The sequence below is a fragment of the Thermobia domestica genome, chromosome 12, assembly GCF_964235325.1.
Source record: "Thermobia domestica chromosome 12, izTheDome1.hap1.1, whole genome shotgun sequence".
Classification (NCBI taxonomy): domain Eukaryota; kingdom Metazoa; phylum Arthropoda; class Insecta; order Zygentoma; family Lepismatidae; genus Thermobia; species Thermobia domestica.
Window position 1 is genome coordinate 230,638,243 of NC_137465.1, and position 15,979 is coordinate 230,654,221.

At 32.4% G+C, this 15,979-nt stretch overlaps 1 protein-coding gene across 1 annotated transcript; it reads left to right on the forward strand.

The window, feature by feature from the left end:
- Positions 1–301: 301 nt before the first annotated feature.
- Positions 302–4,998, forward strand: Osi19 (DUF1676 domain-containing protein Osi19). The gene is made up of 3 exons (XM_081732994.1): positions 302–882; positions 2,628–2,955; positions 4,916–4,998. Exons 1-2 carry the CDS (start codon positions 402–404, stop codon positions 2,930–2,932), a joined length of 786 nt encoding a protein of 261 aa, XP_081589120.1. The 5' UTR covers positions 302–401; the 3' UTR covers positions 2,933–2,955; positions 4,916–4,998.
- The last annotated feature ends 10,981 nt before the right edge of the window (positions 4,999–15,979 follow it).

Consider the following 15,979-nt stretch of genomic DNA (forward strand, 5'->3'; position numbering starts at 1 on the left):
CAACTTAATCAATGAATACCAATTCCTTTTTGTATGTGCAAACGTTACTTCCGTTGCGGAACGGTATCGTCATTGTCACACGATACAAACATACTAATGAAACACATCAGTACGGTAACATACTTTACGAGTTGGCATTCACGATGATATCAATAAAACCGTGAATAAGGCCTGGTATCACTGATGAATATAAACAATTGAAGAGCTACCAAAACGGCTGTAACTAACCTTGATAAATTAGACATATAAAAACCTTGTCCAGAGGTCAATGTCGCGTTAGTGTGAAACATTCGGTGGTACAAATAACAGTCAATTAAGAAGGACTTGAGCCAGTGTCAGGGTTAATTAAGATTCACTAGTCAGTAAAAAACAGTGTGCTGTTGAAGACATTGGGACAAAAAATGGCTCCTGTATCAACAGTGATTTCTGGTATTATGTTAGTTCTATTTTTCTCCCTTGCATCGTGTCATCCGATGGAAGCGTCGAGTGCAAAAGGCAATAGCTTCTGGAAGGGGACATCGATGGACAGTGTGGTAGACGAAATTTATTCCAATTGCCTCCAAAATGACACCATCGCTTGCATGAAGTACAAAGTGCTCACTTTCTTGGACCAAGTGCTGAGGAAAGATTCGTTCCAAATTTCAGAAAACATTGCTGTCGTTAAAAACAGTTACAAGGCGGAAGAAAGTGAATCGCGAGGTCTTGGATCTACTTTCCTGGATAGAGTTCAGAAATATGTCCAATCTCATGATATTCTTGCGAAGATCCCTATTGGATACCTTCAGGGTTCAACAATGAAATTCTCTCCGAGGAATTTGGACAAGGATGAGGTCACTCTTAGCCTCAAGTTCCCTTCACAACAGGGAAAAGCTTTGTCTGAAGGTAAATTAGATATATATATTTTTTAGTATTTCCTAGTAATGAGAGCTACAAATGGTCAGAAAGTTTAATTTTATATTTAAAGGGTACTTTTGAGAGTGATTCTTAGAAAAAAAAAGTAAGAAAGAAATTAAAGGCATGGCATCTAGATTATGCTATAATGATTTTTAATTGCATTATTTTATTAGTCTTTATTCAACCTTCATTTGATTATCGTAGTAAATTCATAACTCACAAATCTAATAAAATGTTAAAATATTTCCGAAATTAATGATATTCTTGAAAACCTTTTTGGATATATAAATATTAAAAGTGGGGTGAAGTTAATCTTTCAAAGTTTCGTACAAATTATATAAATTAAAAACAACAATTTGAGTCCACAAATGCATATATATATATATATATAGATCGCTAAAGAAGTATGAATACCTTTGTATCTTCCTTCTTAGTTTTTATAATGATAGATAAGCACTTTATAAATAAAATTATCATTGAAATATTAGTACCTTCCCTTTTCTAATGAGATGCTTGTGAATTCCATCTTCTAACTCTGGCGTAAATTAAATACAATGGAGAAGCCATTCTTAAATATTCGTGTACATGCTATTTTATGTTTAATATAATTTTTTATTTAAAACATTGGAGAGAACTAAAAAAAAATCGACAAAATTTTAAAAATAAATTCCTCCGTGAAGAATAATATTCTTTGAGTGAAACGAGGACCAGCTTATGTAACTTCAGTATTATACAAACTCAGCATTATCGTGTTAAAGGAGATTTAAGAAATGTTCTTTTTCTATATTTTTTGTATAAAAAGGTATATATTTTCGCACTTTAACAATTTCACTTATAGAAAAAATAATGTTAATGAGTTAAGTTTACGATTTATTTATAAATATTAATTATTTTTCTTTAAGAATCATATTTTTACAATAATTTTTTTAAAAAAATATATCGTTTACTAATGTTCGTCAATTCTCGTAAACAATATGGTTTGTTGTAAAATCTATTGTTTGAAATTATAACAACATTTTAATACGTATTTGGATGTGCTAATTTTGTTTGCTATTGCTTATATTTTTTAAATTATTCTATACGAAATATCTAGATCTAATTTTTTCCGCAAAATATTTTTTAAAATATAAAATGGATACCGGTATTATGAACACTTCTGGTTTTTGTGCTAATTAAATTGTTATTGTAAGAGCTTCATTCAGATCTAGCTACCTTTTCCTTGAATAGTGTAAAATTGTAATATTTATTTTTGATGTTAGAGAATGACCGAAGAACGAACTTCTGACTGAAATGTCGATTATAAAAATTAAACTTATAATTATCTTCTAGGTTATTAATGATGTTTTAACTAGGATGTCTCAGTTGTCTGAATTTAATCTTGACCCAATAGTTTTAAAAGTGTTTTTTTAAAGTTATAAACTTAATAGTAATCAAAATTGAAAAACAAAATAAGTTTTTTAAACTGATGCATTAAATGAATTGTATTCAACTTTGCCATTCAAATACTACGAGTACAGTTTAATCAAAATATTGAAGTTTTCACTCGCTTTTCAATATAAGACCATGATTATGGAATAACCAGAGAGACAGTATGGTATATGTAGGCAGTCAATGTTGAGCTCTTTAAATTTATTAAGTGGTTTCAATCCTATACTATTAAAGATTAAATTTGTTTGTTGCCTACTATTGAACTACCAACTCCAAATTTATAAATTTATTTTCTTTTTCAACAGCCCGCAAGAGCAAGCTCAAGAAAATCTTGGTGCCCATCCTGGTATTTATTCTTCTGAAGGCTATGACACTAATCCCATTGGCCATTGGAGTTCTGGGAATCAAAGCCTGGAACGCCCTTCAGCTCAGTTTTTTCTCATTTGTAATATCCGTAGCATTGGCCATCTTCCAACTCTGCAAGAAGATCGCTGCGGATGCCTCTTCAGCACAAGCCATCCATGGGCCCTGGGACTCTTACGCCCAGCATTACGCCAGGAGCTTCAACAATTGGGCCCAGGATCTTGCTTACAGAGGATACACACACTAGAACCATTCTGCAACAGATAATCAGTAAGTTTATACAAGGATGGGTTAAAGCTTAGGTGGTAGCCCTATAGCTAGGGTGTGGCCAGGAATGGCTGAGCCCCTTTGAAACCATCTTCAGCTCCCCCTGAAACTTTCAGATGTTTGTCTAGATAAATATGTTAGAAAAATAAACAATCAAGAAATTGTTTATTTCGTTGTAAGCAAAATAAAAAAAAAGCGTCGATTTATTTTTGGGGAGGTATAGAGACTCAATTTAAAATGTTTACCTTTTTGATACATTTACTGACGTTAGGAGGAATTTAATTATATTTTGTACCCGCAAAGTCAAGTGTTTTGCCGGAAGTAGCTTTCCAATTTTTATGCTTATCTGGCTTCTTTCTAACTTTTCATGAAAATTCCAGATGGATTTATCTTCTACAAGCAGATTTACTTTATATTGATAAACTTACTTATTCATTTTATTACTCAATGTTCAATTTTCACAAGCTGTTAAAATCAAATTAAACTGTGATAATCATTCAATGCTTTTCAAATAATTTTGTTTCTACGTAGCTCATTAAGAAAAATCGTATGTCATACCTACAACATTTACATACAGAGAAACTATGAATATAAGATGAACTCAAGTTATCTCCCTTCATAAAAAAAAGTTACCTGAGGTCATCCTGACTTAGTATTCTGGCAACGGTGTTACGCGAAGGTGTGTAAGACGTTTTAGTTTGTTCTAGATAGAAGTGGTATAATAAAGAACATCTATTCCACCAATCTGTTAAGCTATGTGTCAAAATATTACAAAACGCTTCGAGATACCTATTTGGGATATAAAACAAACGCGGAAAATATTTGTTTGAGATATTACCTACTTGATATATTTGATTGATAAAACCGGGCTATAAATCCTGTTTATCTGTACTGTTAGTGTATATTTTTTTCTATAAACCATTGCTAGATTGCATTCAAATCAAGAGATATATCTTAGTTCCTCCTAATAACTATTATTAACGATTTCGAAACAACACCAATCGTAATTGTCACCCCAATTATATAGATGTTCCTTCATAATCTAATGCAATACTATCTGTTTATCTTAGAGAATATTAGTTTACTGTTACTGGTTTTCTTTTCCCGTGAGATCCCTACAATACCCCATCAACTTCTTATTGAAACAATATATGTTGTGTTTGCATTTATCTTTCTAACAATCTCACTTCAAACAACTACCACAATTTCGGCTTTTATCTGTTCTTGTTAAAATAATCTTAGTAAAACTTCTGCAAGCATTTTGTAACATGGTAGTGGCACTGTCTAAGACTTCAACCATTTTTTTCTTCGTAGTAATATGCATAGAATTAGCTATAATAGAAATCATTTAATACAATTGTTATTGAAAATTGGCATATTATTATTTGAAGTTTTGAATCGTCTGTCTCTTTGCTTTCAACAAAATCAAGAAATAAAGGTGTTTTCTACAAAATGATTCTATTAATATATTTTAAGTCCACGATAAAGAAACACTAATATGTAATTTCACTTACATTTATTATTAACTTATACAGTGTGGCGCTAAATTCGTTGTACAAAGGCAGAGGAGTGATTCCTGAGAGTAAAACAAACAAAAAAGTTTCAATGAACATAGGGCCGAAAACCCCATCGTTTACGTGTTATAGGCTGCAGAAAACATGAAAAAAATGAATTCTAAAGGTCCATAGCTTCAAAACTATGGGACCTACTGTAGTCGGGTCATACTTCACTTATTAACTAGTATGTGCTCTATTCAAAAATTGTGTTTCAAAAGTTGCGTTGTTTATGAGACACCTTATATTTATAAATATTTCTTAATCTATGTTTCATAACACAGGAGTTAATTTTCACTAAGTTATGTTTAAATAAAACTAAAGATAGAATCAGAAAAGATCAAGAAGTATTCAGTATTCTTAAAATACATTTGATTCTAATTTGTCTTTTTTTTCTGTTTCTCTTTCAGATTTTATTAAGTTTGTGGAAGACACTGGAATTTGATAAAAACAATTTCACTCTATACGCGGGTTAACATTTAATTCTGTAAATATGATATCTTTTGTCAAATAAGCGACTGGATCGCTGTTGATACATGTAATTTATTTGTATTTATTAAAAACATATGTGATGTTTATCTGAACGAGTTCTTATTTAACCCCTTCCTATTCTTGTGTGTTTACTTTATTTACTAACAGGCTATTTGCACATTTATCATGGTATACGCAGTAAGATCTACCTAGATATTTAATTTCTAATTTGGTCATATATACTGAATAGTCATTTACGTATACCTAAGTATATTATGTTAAACAAACTATTTGCTGAGCAAAACAATATATTCACATTAAAAAACTACATACGTGACAGTTTCCCCAACTAAGAATTTGGCTTCATCAGACACAGCAGATAAAACGTGTTCGAAGTGGTATAGCTCAGCTGTTCATTATCGTAGAAGGATGATTTAAATGTCAGATTATTGTGGAAGACTAAAGTTTTCACTTGGTATAAAGTTTATTGTTACCAATCCCATACAGAGGTCATTGAATGTATGTAAAACATTCTGGAAATTCTATATTTTCAATTGCGCAATCCCTCCTTCCGCACCTTTACAACAGCTATAAAATTATCGTTATTTATTTATTTATTTATTTATTTATTTATTTATTTATTTTGCCTGTTTTGACTTAGAATATGGAGAGTATCTCCTATAAGTTCTACAGTTGTCATATGTATATAAATGCAAATTGTAATTACAACTTATTACACCATTTGTAGTACAAAATTATAAACAAACATCACATGTTAAATTTGTTACATCATTACATCATATTCATACATCGTTATCATTTGCAAATTCCTGAACTGAATAATATGCTTTAGAAATTAACAGAGTACGAATTTGGTTTTGGGTATTAAAATTTGCCTCTTTATAATGAGATGGTAACATATAAAGTGTGGTACAATTTAAATAAACTTTTTTTTGGTATTTGGAGTAATTTTGTTGTACTGTACTACGTAAATGTCGTTTAATTGCCGCGTGTTGTGCGCATGAATATCTCTTGTTTGTATAAACATCTGTTTGTTTTGTTTCACGAAGTGAATATATTTATATATTTATAGGCTTGGAAGGGTTAAATTTTTTTATGATCTAAATATTTGTTTACAGGATATTCTTTTATTTAGTCTGAATATTATTCTTTTTTTTTTGTATCCGAAATGTTTCCTGACTGCATGCGGCTGATCAACAAAAAATCCAAAACTGAGGAGTCATTGAACTTTTGCATAGTACATCGATAATAAACTATTTCGTGAAACTGTATCATATGAAACTGTATGTTAGACAGCACATGGGACACATATATGATGTAGGTATTCGATTTACCACTTCAAACTCATACATGTTTGAGGAAAATACGCTCCATTTTGTGTATAAGTGAAAAAAAAATCTGGGGCTGAGAAGTAAAGTAGTCTAAGTCATAAAATATTAATTTCACAGGAGAAACGAAAAAATGTTTTCAAAACAATATTTTGTTGAATTGAGTCGATTGTTTATTGAAGGAAACATTATTCAATTCCTGCTTTCCAGTTGTCCAGATCTCAAAACGTTTTTAGTGTCCCTTCTAATGTAAGTAAGAAAAAATATGATAACTCAATTTCGGCCAAAAAGTGACTTGGCATAGTTTACCTCTCAGCTCCAGAGTTAGTATCACACACAAAAAAAGCCTTGTCTGATAAAAAAAAATTCTCTCTACATTTTTGAATTCACGAGGTGCATCAGGCTCAACATTCATTTCTTTTTTTTTAAAAGCCCTCATGTTGATCAGTGTTTTCCTTCTTATAATCCGATTATAATAAATATTCTTCATTCGGAGAGAAATAGCTATAGCGAAATTCCCCATTTTTTAATGGGAAACCAACTTTTATTTAATTGGTAACAACGAAAATAAAACTTATGGTTTATTATTAAAAATGAAAAGGCATCTGTTTGTTCCCTCAAACCATTGATAGATGTAGAGTTGCCAGATTTCTGGAATTCCAAACCGGAACATTGTTATTGCCAATATTTATCAAAAAATCTCGTGATAAATTCTCAACTTAATAAGCCATATGCACAATGGAATTATCGTTGTTCAGCTCATCATGAAACTACACGATTTTTTAGGCGTTGTGAACCATTGAAACACGAGTCGACTATTAGTAATACTCTATTATATGCACTACAACATGACAACTCGACGTACGACCATAGATGCCAATTCGAAGAACTTAAAAAGGTTACCGATCGTAGATGTAAAATGTCACTAGACCACAATGAAAAAAACGGTAGATGTTGTTAAATAACTTTGCAATTAGAAACTAAATTTCTCCGTCTATCCGAGACTAAAGACGAAACCAGCCAGGACTCCGGGAGTACAGCTCAAAACCGAGACGCCTGGAAAGCCTAGATAGATGTTATATTTTTGCATGAAGACAGTCCTTAGGCTCAAACAGATTTCTTATTATGTTGTTTTGGTGGTATACAATTACAGTTATTATGTGAATTTCACACTACAAAACTCTTTCTTTTCTTTTCGTTTGTACGAAAGTTATCACCGAACATAATTTTTAATCGCGGAGTGGGTAATTTAGCTCTAATTGGGTTAAATTCGTCTCTATTATCGACTGGTTTTAAGTTTAATCATAGGAACTTAAAGAACATATATATACCAGTTTGTATAAAAATCGAATACGTTTTACTGAAGACACCACAGAACTTGTTTTTAAAAAATAGGGAGGGGGTAAATTCAACCCCGCACTTTTGGTCAATTCAGAATTGGTCAAGGCCGCATGCAGCGTGGATGAAGCTCCAAAGTAAATATACGCCATAATGTATGAAAAATCGAATTATTTTAGCTAACATTATCGAAGAAAAGTATTTTGACATCATATTTAAATGAGAAAACTTCAAAGTATGGGGCGGGGACTTTTTACATCATTCTGTCAGCCAATCTTTCACCGATTAAAACCGCTGCCTATGTGGATAATCGGAATACTATTAAGGAAATATACACTAGTTTTATCGGAATCTAACAATTTTACATAGATTATATTGGAAATTATTTTGTATATGTAGTGAGAACTTGTAACATGAGGTGGATTTTACTCCCTTATACCCGATGGACTGAAATCCCAAAGAACAGAATAATTTCTGCAGATTGAAGGAAGTACACTCATGTCCAAAATTATTGTCGCATGTCTATAAATATGTTGTAGGAATATAATTTGATAACGAATTCGCCCGGTATTTCTTATAATGTTAGTATGTGTATAATCGGCAAAGACATGTATGTGGTAAATTTCATGGCAAAAGAGCAGTAAATAAGAACAATAAAACGAAAATAAAATTTTCTTGTCCATTTAGCAACATTTTATTTTACTCATTCTAATTTTCGTATTTACAACTCTTTTCCTATGAAATTTACCACAAATATACATTTCACGATTATACACATAGTATCAGTATTAAAAGTACCCAGCAAAATCATTATCAAATTATATTCTTACGAGAAGTCTGTTATAGATATTCGACAATCATTTTGAACATGAGTGTACATACCAAGTATAATTAAAATCGGATAAATTTGTACGGGTTATCGTGGAACAGACGAACTGACGGACAGCCAGACACAAATAGTGTCGAGTCGAATAGTAGAAATTTCACTACGCTCGCTTCAATTAATTATTCATTACTTGTTCAGGTTTGTGCTGGATTTTATCAATGCAGGACTTTTTAAAACATTTTTATTTCTTTTAAGTTTCAATATTCACATTTTTATTATTTCATTATGTTCTTTTTTTAAACACAATGATAATAAATTACATTTACTTGCTGTGAAACAAGGAATTATTCAATAATGAACATATGAAATACTTTTCCAAAAGACTTGACTTTGGAAAATACAATTCTTTCTTATAAAAATGATGATTTTGTAATAAGTTTAAACATAATATAATATTAGGAACAATATTGAAACATGAAGGAACATTATCTACCTCATTAGTTCTAACAAGAAAAGAAAACACAATTTATAGAATATAGCCATCTCTAATATGGCAGAGGGCACGGTGGTTCCGTAGTAGAGCGCTTACATCTGATGGTTGGGTTTCATGGTTCGATCTCCGGCCAAATAAGTTTGTGGTGGACAACATCATGTCCGTGGGTTTTCTTGGAGTACTCCAGTTTTCTCCCACTTTCTCATTTCACCAATTCTTCCATTATCATTCACTTGCTTTAATCATCGTCTCGCTTAGATTAAAAAGGGCGTAGATTTCATTTTATACTATGTCATTTCTCATGGGTATGACGAGTGGAATTTTAAAGACAATTCAAGTAAGAGACTCAAATGAACTATCAATTTATGTTATTATAGTAGATTTATATTAATAACAATAATTTCATTTCTTTTCACAGTATGCAACTACGGTAGATTTCCAAATTTAAAATTCAATTTTAACTTGAAGTATTACATTTTTAACTTCTAGTTGCTATGAAGAAATAAAATTAAAGAGAGAACCTGTTTCTCAGACGCTAAATCCATATCATAAAGCCATTCACTATCGCTTGCTGTTTTTACTCTATGGAGATTAATGTTGAAACCCTAAGAAGCAGTAAATTTCTACCATTCCTGGTTTTAGTAGAGAGATGCGGATGAAGATACCACCTTTTTTATCAGACACTGAATCGTTTTTTCAAAGAAAAACTACTTGTCCCTATCAATTACCGTGTTTCTTCTATGGTGATCAACGTGAAACCGGAAATGGCTAATTTCTACCCCTTCCGGTTTGAACTGAGTCTTTACGGAGCAGATGTAGCCTATTGGAACCTGAATCGGTTCCAAAAGAAAACCGCTAATAGCCAGTAACTATCTCTATTTCTGCTTTATGGAGATCAATATTGATACCGGAAGAAGTATTAGTAAATTTCTATCATTTCAGGTTTTAGTAGAGAGACTCGAGTGAAAGCAGTATCTTTTCTTAAGACGTTGAATCTATTCCAAAACCTGCTTGTCGATTGCGATCAACATTGAAATCGGAAGTTATTAATTTCTACCTGTTCCGGTTCGAACAGACATTTAACTGATGAGACAGAGCCTATTCTTTGGACGCTGAATCGATTCGAAAACTCCGGTTCTCAATATATCTGATCGTTTTTGCTCTGATACTTGGCTACAAACGGAAATAGTTTTTTCTAAAAGACTTAACGCATATCATAGTTTGGAACTCTAATAAATGATGAAAGTAGCACTGCACCTGATGAAAGAGATACGTAACAATAACTTACGTCTGCAGCTCATGAAAGGTATATAGGTAACAAGTACTTAAATCTGCACCTGATAGAAGAAATATAGGTAACAAGGACTTATGTCTGCATCTGATAAAAGAGGTATAGGTAACAAGGACTTATGTCTGCATCTGATAAAAGAGGTATAGGTAACAAGGACTTAATGTCTGCACCTGATAAAAGAAGTATAGGTAACAAGGACTTATGTTTGCATCTGATAAAAGAGGTATAGGTAACAAGGACTTATGTCTGCACCTGATAAACCTTAATTAAATTGATCTTTGCTAAAAGACGTTATGTTCAATGTGTTTCAAATGGAACATATTCCTTTTTAACAATCACCAATCCAATTGAGGTAATGAGAGAGACCAATAGACACTACACCCAGCTTCTATTATACCAGTCACTATAAACATTAGATGCAACCTATGTCTCCGTTGATATTGGCCTTGGATTACTGGAAGTTTATTTATTGAAAAAGACTTGAAGTTGAAAAAATCCAAACATAGAAGATAAGTAAAGCTATGAGCAAATATAAACTCTGAGTGAGTCAGTATACGGAAGGTTTAATAGCGTTGTTTGCGGGAGACGGAATCCTTTTACGGTGGAATCCGGTTGTCCTCATATTTGTCAGATGAGTGTTGCCAGCCCCTCCTGCTGTTGTAGAGCATATATTTATTCAGAACAAACAGATAACACAGAGATTAGAACAATGAGAAGAGAGGCATTAAATCTGTGTCAAAATCAGATTAAATCAAATCCTCTCTCTCTCTTTTTTTTCACGAGAAATGTATTGGTAATAATATCGTATCCGTATAATTCCATTATGAAGGAATATTAACGGTGATGATCACACATAAAAAAGTTATTTTACTTTTGTACTTTTAATACTAAATACGATTAATAACAATTTAAAAAATATAATAAACTATCTGTCAAGAATCTAGTAAAGAGTATTGATGGAAAACTGGTTCATTTTCCCCGGAAACGATTCCTGTCTGAACGAAGTTCCAAAGTTTGTGTTTTATACAACAAAGAAATGAAATGTAGTTTTAAAGAAAAAGAGGATCTATTGTTAGAGTTAGATCGGTTGTAGTCAATGTATTTTGGATATGGTGTTATTTAAGTGTTTACCGAACAGTGTTAATTTGTGAAAAAAAGACAAGTGAACAACGTTACTATGCTTTGTTTATTGTATGTATGAACTTGTTCGGAGTTCGAGGCAAGATGGCGTCAGGGCAGAAAGAACTATCTCGAACTTCAGTTTAATACTATGTTTTGTTTAATACAAGTGTAGTTTTTTTTTTTTTGTTTTAGATTTGTTTATTTTGGGTACAAACTTTAAAATGTGTGGCCATTCCTGACATCAGTACTTTTCATATTCAGAATAATTTAACTCTTTCGAGTAGTTTGCCTGCGCCATTTTGATTACAGCTTAGGTTGTGACCACGACAATTTTTAGTGCAAACTAAATATTGTTTAATACAATTTTACTGCTTTATAACAATTTACAGTGTAATAGTCGACATGGCTAATGGCTGCGACACTCTTTTTATATAAAAAAAAACAAACTACAAAGTTGTTATAAGAATAAGAAATGAAATTGTTAGTAGTGAAACTCTGAAGTTGTTGAAGTTAAAGTATTGGTCACTGTTAATAAAATTGAGAGAGTTGTAGATTTATATTATATAACAAATAAGCTTGTACAAAAGTGTTGTCACTAAACCCTAGTAGTTGCAAAGTGTATGTGCCTGTACTCAGTGACATAAATAGTGATAGTAAAAGTTGACAGTAAACCGATAAAAGGTTTTACATTCATTAGTAGTCTCTGGTAAGTGGAACAGTTAACTAATTGACACTGGGCATTTCGGAAATCATAAATAACCTTTTTGACTTTAAAGTAACCCTAACACTATCAATGTATGGACAGATAAATTGATTGGGGCTTGATGACCTTGCTTGACCTCACCATTGATCAGCATAATCCGTGTTATGCCAAATCAGAGAACTAATGAGAATCCTTATTGTAAAAGGGACATGTCTCAATTTGTGAGGAACACTACGTCGGTCTATAAGCCAAAGGGAGAATATGAATTCCATTAATATCGTTATATTCGATCTTTGGCTTATAGACCGACGACTATTTCCTAATATATAACAGTTGCCGCTCCGTTGCGTTCACTGCCTGTTTGTCATTATTTGAGAATGGATAATGATGATGTTGAATATGAACGTGTATTGTTGTTTATTATTAACCCTACGTACACCAAGGCAGGTTAAAAATTGTCCACACTTTTATCAATCTAAGAATTTTTATGGATGTTTCTTTGTGTCATATCATAACTCAGGTTTTGTGTCAAAAATAATATAAATTTTATTTTCAACTATTCAATACTTTTAATTTCTAGAAAATAACCCTTTTTTAAGTTTTAGTGGTGTACATAAATTACCTTTCATTGGTGTAACTTGTTACCAATATGTGCATGAGGTTATTTCTAGTTGAAGTTGAAGATTCTGACACCAGTTGTTGCTACAGGCAGAGCTGACGCAAAGCATCTTACACCTAAACGGAAAAGACCTGCTGATTTCCGTGTGATGATATTAAAAGTGTAATCTTGGGTTACGCGTGATACCGCACACAAAGGGAGGGTTAAAAAAATGTCCACCAAATAAATTATTTTCTGTTATAGAAAATGTAATATTTTCTTTATTTTGTGCCTTCAGTTGTCATTGTTTATAGTTAGTACAAAATAGACAAGCATATTACATTTTCTGGAGCAGAAAGTGATTAAGTATGTGATGGACATTTTTTAATCCTTGCTTGGTGCGCGGCATTAATCGTAACCCCTTGGTATACGTAGGGTTAAGGCAAAGGCCATATTAAATGTTAATAAGATTGTAATTACTTTATATAAAATCCTAAGTATTTATTTCTTGTCAAGCACATTTTTAAACTAACTTAGCAACAAGAACACGGTATATAAAATGGAGAGAGTTGTTACCGTTTATTAACAAGCTTTACTGTGATGTATATATTAATAAGCTTTCGATGATATATATGATCGAAAATGGCAGATATTAATGTTGAATTCATAGTTTTCAGAGTAGCTGAGATGAATAATGACGCTTCTGATGCCGTTTAAATCCAAATTCATCCCCATATTTTGGAGGAGGGGGAGCTATGTAAAAATTATCGAAAATCAAAAGTGATTCACTAACGGGACATATTACTGATTTTTCTTATTTTAACGCAGCGAAGCGGGTATTCAATCGACTCTAGTCTTGGATATAATTCATGGCTTATCAAGGTGGGTAAACGCAATATTTTGTATTTAAGATAAGTGACATAGATGAAAGAAGTCATCTTACCCCCAATTATTAGTGTAGGGTGACTAGATTTTTTTAAATCCAAAAGAGTATATAAAAAAATGACAGTAAGTATGAAGACAAGAGAAATTACAATATTTCATCCAATGAGCATGCTAATGAGTTAAATACTTAAAACGGTTTTACTCACCGTTATTCATACTTCTGCGACGATCTTGCTTTCTTGAGTAAGTTTATGTCATCCTTTATTGCCAGTCTGAACTCTTCACAGGCCATGCTTACATTGAACTTCACTTTCATCACTTGTTCCAGTGTCGACACTGTGAGTTGACTTTTTTCCTAGCTCCAGTAAGTGTTAATAGCACTGAAGAGCCTCTCACAATCAACATTAGTGCCCGGTAAAGTAAACAAGAATTGCACGAGTGGCACAATCACTTTTAAAGTTGACCCAGCCCACACTAAATCTTTGTACACTATTTTCCATTTGCCCATCATTGTCTCTCTTTTCTCTCCCCATTGTTCAAGGTGTTCTTTAACACATCTGGATATTGCACAGTAAGTGTCAAAAATATCATTATCACTGAATTCCAACGAACTGTCTACATGTTTTACCTGCTCATAGAAATATGCACACGACTTCTGAAATTCTTCATAGGTAACTGATGTGTCAAGTGGTAAATGTTTCATCTTGTTTACTTCTCCGAAAAAACGTTGTGATCACATCTCTAACTATGTTATCATTTCAAAGTAAAACCTTCTTGACACTGAGTAGGGATATTCCTCTTTTATATTCCCCCCCCTTTTTTTTGGTACAAGTTTCGTAAGTAAATTTCTAGCAGAAAACGGAAAAATGTTCTGTTCAATTCTATCTTTGTATTTCCTCAGAACTTCAAAATATTCAACAGAAACTTCAGTCGCTGTTATATCCTCCCTCTCAATTTTTGAAATTGTTTCAGTGAACAAGATTAGCTGAGCATGCAGGAAATACAGCCACAACTCACTTGTTTCGTCTCGAAAGAAATTGACTATAGCTATTCGAGCATTTTCATCACTCAAAAACTACCCCTTAAGTGGTTCATACTGACGTATAATTTTTTCTACACACGGAAGCAAAGACAAGAATCTCGTCTTTGAGTAATACAAAAGACCATAATAATGACAGCCAATGAACTCACAAAAGTTTTTCAAATTTTCTGTCCTTACAGTAAAAATACTGAAATGGTTGTATATTTTAAAAACTAAATTCTCAACATCGATTGGTATTACTCTCGAACACGCTACAGAAATTCCATTTTGAAGGATATGAGCCCCACACCCGATAGGCAAAACATTTTTCTTCAACCTGCACTCTAGCTCGCTATGCACATTTCCTGTTGTTTTATTTTCTATGCTTCCAAAATTTACTGGTGCATTATCAGCTACAAAACCGATGACCTTATTTTCCAAGCAAAACTGACGTAATGTACTCATTAATACGTTCGACACAGTTTCCGAGGTTTCATTTGATATGCTATGAATTTTTAGAAGACATGTTTTTACATTAATATTAGTATCTACTTCACAGTACCGCACTAAAACAGGCATGAGTTTGGTTGCTTTGGGATTGGAAGCATCACAAGCAGCAACAACGAAAGGAGCCTTTTGAACACTATTACTTAAAATATTTTCTGACCACACTCCCACCACATTTGTTAACAAAGCCGCAGTTTTCGTTCTCGCACATGCAAAATATTTTATTCACTGTTGATTTCAAAAGTTTGCTAGTGCAGTCCATGCTTCTAAAAGAGTGGTTATGTTTAACATTATGGTATGACCACACAAGTTCTAGTCGAATTAAATCTAGCTCTTCTGAAGATTCTGTGGTGGGAAAAACTATCCAACTTACTTGCTTCGGAAATTGATTAGCATTCAGTGTGCGACTTAGATTTTATATGTTGTTCTGCATCAAATTCCCCTTTATTTTTTATAGAGAACTCCTTCTTACATACCGTGCACCATGCTTTGTAAACATCGTTACTGCGGGCCCTTTTAATGCAAGGATAGCTCATTTCAAACGCTTGATTATACTGACATTTTCCTCGCGACATTGTTAATAAAATAAATCCTTCCAATCCTCGAATAATATAATTGATTGAGTGTACGTACGCACATTGATTAGAATAATAATCACTTCGCGATTCCCACTACCAAGAACTGACTGACTTTGAAGGAAAAACAAAACCCCGTGCCATGAACTGTAGGAATACCAGATATAAATTCCAAAAATATAAATCATTCCATGTACTCAATCAATTTAATTAACAATTTAATAATTAAAACGTTGAAAGTTTGAATAAATCTATCACTTTAATTTTGCCGTCTTTATTATAATTTTAGTACTAA